Source organism: Lepidochelys kempii, chromosome 18 (genome assembly GCF_965140265.1).
Source record: "Lepidochelys kempii isolate rLepKem1 chromosome 18, rLepKem1.hap2, whole genome shotgun sequence".
NCBI lineage: Eukaryota > Metazoa > Chordata > Testudines > Cheloniidae > Lepidochelys > Lepidochelys kempii.
In genome coordinates, this window is record NC_133273.1 from 7,557,873 (window position 1) to 7,567,275 (window position 9,403).

Here is a 9,403-nt window from a genome sequence, read left to right on the forward strand (position 1 = left end):
CCTGACCTGCAGCCCCCGGCTATCCCAGCCCCAGGCTCCCTCCCCATGGTTCTGCAGATGCGCTACAGAACGCCAGCTATCCTGAAGGCCAAACCTTCACCTCGCTTACCGCCCTGGGTCTGTGCGGAGGCCCCCACCCCCTGGACACCGTCTCTGTTAGCTCAAGGAGAAGTCAGCACACGGAAGAGCGAGAAACCAGGCTCTACTGGGGATTCTCACACCGGGTCGGGCTCAAATCGGGCAGCCCCTGAACTGCAATGACCCCCCCCCCACCCAGTCTGCGTTCAGCATCCTCTGCTCTCTCCTCCTCTAACTCCCACTCCTCACCATTAAGCCAGGGCAGGGGCTGAAATGCCCCCCAGTAAGTGACCGAGGGAGCTTTGCAGAGGCCTAGCCGAGAGCAGTGGCGGTTCTCTGCCGGCTAACCATTGTGGGCTGCAGCCGCACGAGACGTATACTCCCTGTGTGGCCCTGAGCATGGGACACGGGCTGCAGCATGCTGACTGGGCTGCAAGCGGCCCGCGGGCTGAAAGCCGCTGGCCTAGGGAGAGGGCCCCGAGCTAGCTGGGACTATAAACCCACCTGAACCAGGGCAGGGGCTGGGCTGGGACTCTGGAATTACTGAGGGGAAGGGGAGGGTTGGATTATGGGGGGGGGGGGGGGCTGGGCAGCTATGGCTCCCCTCCCCCAAACTCCTGCGGGGATTCTATCACAAAGGCAGTTCCCAGAGATCGGGGACATGGGAAGAGCTGCAGTTTGTGAAATTGACAAACTCCCCCCACCCCACCCCCCAGGACTCAGCACCACCAAGGGCATCGCCCCTCGAAAGAGGGGCTTGCTGGGGGGGGAGGGAACACGAGGGTTGGAATAGAAACCGCCGGGAAAGCAGCCTTTCCAGCTGTGGCAAAGCAGAGAGGATGGGGCCGATGCCAGGGTGGCAGATGCCCCTGGGGAAGCCCGTCTGGTTGCCTCGGGGCTGCCACCCACAGCTGGCTCAGCTGCTGCACTGCAGTGTGGGGGAGGCAGGCGGCGTGGGAGTACCGGCCGGTCTAGGGTGGATCACGGGCAGGGGCGTTTGCTGCCCTCCAGATGGGTGCTGCGTGGTGCGAGCTGTTTCTGTTGGAGCTCCCAGTCTTTAGCTGGAGCAGAGGCTCCTTGGGGCCAGGGGTGCCCTGAGCCAGGGAGGACAGAGGGATCCCTGCTCCAGCCCCACACATGCCTGTCTGTCTGTCCATCCGCTATGAAAAGAGTAGAATCTGCAAACTGAACGTGCACTGGGGAGCTCACCGCTCCCAGCTCAGACCCCGGGCCTACAGAGGCCTTTGGGGACGAGGGGGGAACTGGCAACGCCCCCCACAGCCTGCGCTGGGGGCACTCGTGGGAATCGGAGCTGCTGGCTCCCCAGCAGTGATCTAGGGGGTCTCTTGTCTATTGCCAGCATGCACGGCTCAGGGTGAACCACCAGCCCTAGTGACTGCAAGGCAGCAATTCTGCAAGGGCCACAAGCGAAACGAGTTTGTCGGTCTCAGCTTAGTCTTTCGCTGGCATTGGTCTCCGGCCCCAAAACGATACACGGTTTGGCCAGTGGCGCCGGGCCCTGGGAGAGCTGGGGCTGCAGACTGGGACTGCGGGGTGACGGCAGAGCGGTGGGTTGGGGGCACAGAGCCGGAGTAGCTGGGGATTTTCACAAAACCAATCCACCCAGTTTTCCACACACCTGTCCGTGTTCCGCCCGGGGGCGTGGGGGCTGGGCTGCGTGCGCGTTGGACACTATGGAAACCGCCAGGTGTTTTTCTCACCAGTGCAGGCAAGATTTATGAAAACAAGGATGAAACCAACTGCACCCCCCAACCCCCTGCCATGGAACACCTGAGAATACCCCCCCACACACACACACACACTCTATCACAACAGCCCCCTAGCCAGGTAGCACCGGCAAACACCCACAATCACCACCGCCAGCCGTGCCGCCAGGACAAGGCTGGGGTTGCTGAGCTCCAGGAACGCCTGGGCCCGATTCTGTTCTCCCTCCCTTGCAGTCTGCAGTGTTGCACTGGGCCTCAGGAAGAGCAGACCCCGGACCCCTCTCTGTGCAGCAGCCCTGCCGGCCCGGAGCAGCCGGCCACCTGAAGGGCTCTGTCAGCCGCTCTCCCCGCGTGCCCCCTCGTACTCACGAAGCCGCCGTAGGGCACCCCGTTGTAGATGGTGCCGGAGGAGTCGCTGGACAGGCGGGAGCGGCTTTTGTCCAGGGCGATGAGCAGGCTGGCGTCCTGAGCGCCTGCCTCCGACCCCTTCTTCCGGATCATGGCGCTGGATCTGCGATGCCAACCTCAGGACCTTGCTGCCATGGCCCCCCGGGGGACCAGAGCGAGAGTACCCAGGAGCAATTGCTACCCCAAAAGGGGAGCCGTTGGGGGCCTGGGCTCCAGCCCCAGGGCTGCACTGAGCACCATGTGGGGGCGTGCGGTCTGTACTCCAGGAGCCCCCGTTCAAAGCATCCCTGCGCCTGGAGGTGGGTGAGAGGTGATGGCAGAGGGAGAAGGAAGCATCGTAATTCCTAGTGAACCAGCAGCTGCGATGGGACCCCCCTTCCTGCCCTCTGTGCACGCCCCCGCGACGGAGCTGCCAGGGGAACGGGGTCCAGCAGCAGCAGCAGCTGCCTGGCAGTGGCTGGTAATTATGGAGCTCCGATCAGTGCAGGATGTAGGCGCTGCTGGAGGAGGAGACTGGAGTCCTGAGGGGGGGTGTGCAGGAGGGGGGTAGATGGATGCAGCCTTTCCATGCCAGGCAGACAGCCGCAGATGCAGACCTGCTCCGGGGTGGGGCTGAGGTGTCTCTGGGCCCCACATGGCACAAGGGGTCAACAGCAGTGAATTGCACAGCAGGGCAGAACGGGCTGATGCAAGATAGAGTCACACAGCCAAAGGATTAAGGGCTTGTCCCCCTTCTACGTGTAGGAGGCAGCATCACCTAGTGGTTACAGCCACGCTCAGCTAACTGGTGCCAAAACAGCACCAGTTTGGAACAGCGTCCCCCCAGCCCACACAGGATCCCAAAGCGCTGCACACACTCGATGAATTAAGCTGCACAACCCCTCTCCTGCTTCACAGATGGGGAAACTGAGGCACAGAGCGGGCACCCACATTCATGGCAGGAATTGAACTCTGACCTTCTGATTCCCAGGCCAGCGCTCTAACTGCACATCTACCTGTCTCTCGCTCTAGCTAGGGGCTGGTTACTAGCCTAAAGAGCCACTAAGCTACAAGCTCAGGGGAAGCCAACAATAAGATCCCCCCTCCCCCGCAGAAAGGGAATGAATTTTAAAAGCCCAGTTCACTTTGCTGCGTTTCTGCCGTTTCTTTACGGTTTTGGCCATTTTGTGCAAGGAAAAGAGACACTTCGGTTTTGGCCATAGCCACGTCAATTGCGCTTCCAGGCTCTCCTGCAGCAGGTCAGAGCTGCAGTCTGTGAGCTGGTGTTTTAGAAAACAGCCTTGACTGGAATCCCGACCCATGTGCATCGGGTCTCAGCATCCGTAATCCTCTGGCCCTTACAAAGCTTGGGCCCAGCCCGGTCTGATGGCAGCTTCCTCTGGGCTGCCTGAAATGGGGCTCTCTGCAGAGGATGCTATTAGAGAAATGACGTCAGTTACAGTTCTTGCAAGCATCTCTCTCAGTCTCTCGGCCTCTCAAGTTTGCGCAAAGTCCTGGTCCCCAGTGGAAAGAGACATTAAATATTAAAGATGCCTCCATGAAAAATGGAGAGAGAGAAGCCACTGAAAACAAGAGCCGAAGCAGCCGCTTTAGACCCAGGGAGGGAGGAGCAGAGGAATTTTAGCCTCCCAACGGTGGATGAATTAATCTATTCCTCTTCCCGCCCTCCCTCTGCGCTCTTGCTCCCTTGTGCCAATGTACTGCTGCACCTTGAGGAGAAGACACTTGTTGCCTGTCGTTTCCCATGAACCAGGGTTCTCTGCTGGGCCCTGGCACCATGCACGCGGCTTTGCACCCAGCCCGGGCTCTGCTTGACAGCAAATGACCTGACGTCTCCACGTGACGGGGAGGCAACGGAAGGCTCTGGTGTGGTGCACGGCTGGGAGACGCAGATATCTGGAGCGACCCGCTGGCTGCGAGCGGCCCATGCGATGATCTCAGTTTGATAGCCAGGCTGAGCTGGCTTTGGGCCCAACTGAAGAGTGAGCTGGCTGAGCTCAGGCCACACCCTGCTGTGTCTGTATAAAAGGCACCTCCCTATGTTCTGGCTTGGCCCCAGGAGCAGGTCAAGATTGAGGGGCACCGGCAGAGCTGTGCATGGGGATCCCAGCTTGGACCAGCTGCTGGAGCTATGGGTTATGATCCAGGTGCATTGGCACAGCTGCGAGGGGTCCAGGACTGGAATAGCAGGGGGGCTGCAGATCGGCAGAGCTGTGGGGGTGGGAGTCAGGACTGGCCCAGCAGTGGGGGCGGGCTGCAGGTTGGGTGCATTGACAGTCTGTGCTCTGTCATCCAAAGGCGATGGGCGAGTCTCTGATTTTGATCGCTGTGACTGTCTGGGAGGAGATGACAGCCAGAGCAAAAAGGTTCCATTAAAAGCAAAGCCACACCCCTGCCATGGCTGCTCCGAGCCAGCTGCTCCTCTGCACGTCGCGTCTCCAGGGCTGTGGGCCTCTGTGGGATCGCACACAGCGGGCTAACTGGCCACAGTGGGAACACGTCCTGCATCTCTCTGCAGGTGGCTCCAGCCACTTGCTGTCCAACACCCAGCAGATCTGTCACCCACATTCATTGCTGCTGCTTCCCTAGGGGCAGAGCCCCTTGGATAGGGGACCAGTGAACCACCTACCCCACGAGCTGCCACCTCCTGCTACTCTGCTCTCCGCCAGCAAGTGCCACTGATGCCACGCAGCAAGCAAAGCACCTATGATACACGCCCAGATCCTTCCCCTAGGAATGATCCCTGGGATGCCCCAGCAGCTGGGAAGGGTCAGCAGGAGTGGTGGGCAGGCCACGCTGGCAGGCAGGTGCCAGCACATGAGCAGGATCCAAGTTCAGCTCTGGAGCGTCCCAGCCTGGAAGAGGCCACCAAGGCTGGAGGAAAGGCTCCTGGGCTGGAGGGAGGGTGGAGGGGCACTTTGTATTGCCAGACCAGCTTCCCCTCTAATTGAGGCTGGGGGCAGAGGAAGCATGGCTGCAAGGACAAGTGCTGCAGAGCCAGGCTTGACTAGGGAGGGACAGAGTAATGGGGAGGAATGTAGGGGGTCCCAGATCCCCCCTCCCCATCATGGCAGATCTGGAGTGTGGGTTCAGTTCAGATCCTGCTGCCCATGGATCAGCCCTTCCATTGCTCAGAGAAAGCCCTTCACACACATGATCAGAAAGAGCTGCCTGCCCCCCATGGGAGACACAGAACATCAGTCCCCGTTTACAGATGGGGAAACTGAGGCACGGAGAGGGGATATGGCTTGCCCACATTCAGACAGCAAGTCAGCAGCAGAGCTGGGAACAGAACTAGGAGCCCCTAGCTCCCTGTCTCACTACAAAGCCAGCCCTGCCCCACATGACTCGTCCAAATCTCTCCAGTGTGCTCCGTGGGCTGGAAATCCTGCTCCAAGAGTCTCTCTTGAGGAATGGGGGCCCAGGGGGCTGCTATGACCAGCGCTGGCCACATACTGGCAGGACAGAGGCGCCTGAGAAAACAGGAGTCTGGGGATGGAGGCTGTTGCCGCTTTTGCATTGAGCAGGTAGTGAACATCCAGGGCCTTGCTGTTTCCGTTAGCAGAAGAAATGGATGATACGGGCCAGGTATTGCTTTGGTGAAATCCTGTTTATTTACACAGAACGTCCAGCTGGTCCTTCTCCCTTGGACACAGGCAGGACATTTGCTCAGAAAGCCCCAAGTCTGCCCCCTCAATCAGTTCTGTGCTCAAGGAGCGCTGTCTCTCTGCTCCCTCTCCAGGGCACACTCAGGACTGCTTCTCTTACTGTCTGCCAGATTTCTCACCTTACTCATGCACACAGCTTGCCAAGCAATGCCCCAGCAACTGTGTTCACACCAGGCCCAGGGAAGCTCCTCAGACCCCATGGCTTAACCCTGCTCAGGCTTTGCCATGCAGTCCAGTGCCTTGGGCAGTAGCCTCATATTACTTCTAACTATCACTCCATAACAAGGCATTTAATTGCTCCTCCTATTTTGCCTGAGAGAAGGGGTTATTTAGTGCACACAACGACTTTAACCAGGCCTGTGATAGTCTTTGGATCAAAGACCTGCTTATGGTGGCCACTTACACCCCCCAGCATTTGAGCATTCCCAACCTTTAGAGAGGTTGGCTTGAGCTTGGCTCCAACTCTCAGCAAAGACTCCGGGGTGGAGGGATCTTCCTTGTCTGCATCTCATCATGGTCCCAGAAAACCAGGACACAATGAAGGTCTCGGCCTCCATCCTCAGCTCTCCACACTGTGACAGGCCCCAGCCCATCTCTGGTACAGGACAGCATAGATCTCCAGGCCGGTGGAGACATGCAGAGAAAGATGCTCATGTTTCTCTCACAGGAAGAGGCCCTGGGTCTGCACTGATTCTCTCCTGCCAGCTGCTGTGGGGAATGGAGGGTGTGGCGGAGATAGTGGCGGGATGGGGGCATTACTGCCAGTGCAGTTTCCATACAGTGCATCTGTCTCTGGATCCTAGTGCAGTGCTGCACGCCAAGGGGCGGTGGCTGCGACCCCAGAGTAGAAGTGGGGCTGAGGGGCAGACATCAGAGCAAAACCTCCCCAGCAAGGTCATTCTGGGGCTTTCCTCTCCCCTCAAACTGGCCTGTCCGACCTGCCTCCCCAACCCTCTGTTCTGCATCATCCCCCGTAGGTGGAGCTCCCCCTTCCCCCAACAGCCAAGCTGAAGGAACAAGAGGGGGAATCAAACCCGCTAGTCCAAGGAGAGGGAAGATGGCCTAGTGGTTAGTGCTCAATTCCCTGTGAGACGTAATCTCTCTGGGCCCATCTGTACAATAAGGACCTTTCTGTAGGTCCTTAGCAGCCCCTCAGCACCAGAGCATCCGCTCCCCCACAACCTTAACTGGATCTCAAACACACACACACCCATACGGCAGGGCAGGGCTGTTATCCCCACTGTACAGATGGGGAGCTGAGGCCCAGGGAAGCTAAGGGCAGAACACCAAAGGGATTCCAAAGGGAGTTAGGCACCTAAATGCCTTTGAGGGGCAGGGCAGAAGTGACTTGCCCGAAGTCCTACAGAACAGGGAATTGAACCCTTGGCCACATCACTTCACTGCTCCATGCCTCAGTTTCCCCTCCCACTCTTTGTCTGTCTTGTCTATTTAAACTGTAAGCTCCTTGGGGCACGGACTGTCTCGCCATGTGTCCGTGAAGCACCCAGCACACAGGAGACCTGATTTCAATGGGGCCCTCCAGGGGATATTAGAATAAAAATCCCAGGGAGCCATGCAGTAGATTCAGTAGATCTAAGCGAAGTGGCTTTCCCCCTCACTCCCTATAGACGAGACCATCTAGACATGACTCCGATGGGTTTGTTGTCAATCTCACTTCACTTCCTAAAATCTTTTTTGCTGAATAAGGCACCCCAGGAAGTGCACCCTGGCTGTTGGAACCCTCCGCTGGTAGCTAGGAAGCCTGCACCCAGAAAAGGGACGTGATCAGAGGGGCGAGGTGGGGGCAGGCGCACCCGAGACACCGCCATAGGTGCTGGAACTAGGGGAGCTGCCGCACCCCCTGGCTTGAAGTGGTCTCCATCCTAGGCAGGGTTTACAGTTTGGTTCAGTGGCTCTCAGCCCCCCCACGATACACATGGTTCCAGTGCCCCTAGGCACTGCCGTTGGCCAGGAGCTGAAATGAGCCGTGCATGTTACCTGGCACGAGCCAGCCGCGGATCTGCGAGTTTGGGCGACAGTCAGCATAACGTGATCCCCAACACGTTCGGTGAAAGCCGCCCCTGCTTCTCGGGCCATCTGGTGTCTGTCTGTATATGGAGCAATCCTGGAAGGGAACTCTGGGTCCGACTCAAGTGATCATTTACACCCAATTCCACACCACGCTCATCCCCTCCCCCACAGGCAGCTCACACACACATTAGCAATTCCACAGGTAAAGTTGTAACTTGCTTTCCATTCCCAGCCCCTACAATAATTCTTCCCTGAAGAGCCACTTGCGTGATCGTTAGCCGCGGGGGTGGGTGAATATTTTGAGGTTAATCACATGAGGCTTCTAAGATCTGGGACTGGAAACCAGTGTGCATTTCCCTCTCTGAAAAGCCCTCTCTCTTCTGCTGGGAAGCTGTCTCTCTAAAGTAACTTGGGGTAGAGGCACCGTCTGTTTTATTCCCTCGCCTCAGGTGACGTTGAGGGCTTTGAACGATTTCTGATAACTTCCAAATGCTTCCCCCAGTCTCATCTGCTATTCCCGAGCCCTCGCTCAGAGCCTGGGGTCTTTACCACCTTTGCCCCAGGGCTCATGGTGTTGGTGAACTCTACAGCCAAACTGGGTGGTTGTAAGAGCAGCAGATGCCACCTTAACTCTGCCCCCTTAATGTCACCTCTCCTCCCTCACAGGCCTCTCCTCACCAATGGGAGGAACCCTTGGCTGGCCGTGGTGTGCACCGTCCGACTGCACAGCCACGTGAGATGTGTAGAAGGTGCCCTGTAAACTGAAGCGTGGGTGTTATGCTTATAAGAAGCGCACGGGATCTTTTTCAGGGGAAAAGGCAATACGCCGCGTTTACGGAAGATACAACAATTAGCATATGCATTCAATCACACACACACACACACACACACACTCTCTCTCTCTGTCCTGCCATTCGATGTTACAGTTACCAGTCCAGATTGCGGATCAATCTAGTGGTCAGCTAGGTTGATCACGGATAGGGAGGAGCCGGGTTCTGTCAGTTGCGACACGATGCTCCAGGGAAGTCTTGGCAGGATGAACCCAAAGTTTCATGGCAAGGCCCCTGTTTATACAGTGATTTTTCTTCATTGGGACCCATGAGTTTTGCACTGTCATGCTGTAATCAGTTTTTGTTTGACAAGTGCTTGTTTTCTTAAATTGTCCTCCTCATCCTTTATCTTGTTCTTTCATCAAGTCTCTCAGGGAGTTACCCCAGGCTGGTTTGATCACAGCTATCTTGCCCCCATTGATAGGTCCCACTTTAAAGTCGTCAATCTGCCTTCCTCTGACATTTCAATAGGGGCATGTTGCAACCTCTTCAGTTCCTCCCTAGAACATCTGGTCCAGCGATGGCCTTCACACTTACCTCTTAACACACACATTCCTCATTCACACACAACACCAAATTGATTTACACAGAGCATTTGAACAGGAACATCAAACTGCAATGAAAGAGAAAACAATCATTGCATTCTTATACTTATTTTAAA

General features: G+C 57.1%; 1 protein-coding gene across 1 annotated transcript in view; it reads right to left on the reverse strand.

The window, feature by feature from the left end:
- The window catches only part of LOC140900101 (anoctamin-7-like), a 29,903-nt gene extending 26,465 nt beyond the window's left edge, over positions 1-3,438 (reverse strand). Inside the window, exon 1 of the mRNA XM_073316729.1 lies at positions 2,175-3,438. Within this exon, the coding sequence (XP_073172830.1) occupies positions 2,175-2,306 (132 nt within the window). The 5' untranslated portion in view covers positions 2,307-3,438. The remainder of the gene's footprint in view (positions 1-2,174) is intronic.
- Positions 3,439-9,403: the final 5,965 nt, after the last annotated feature.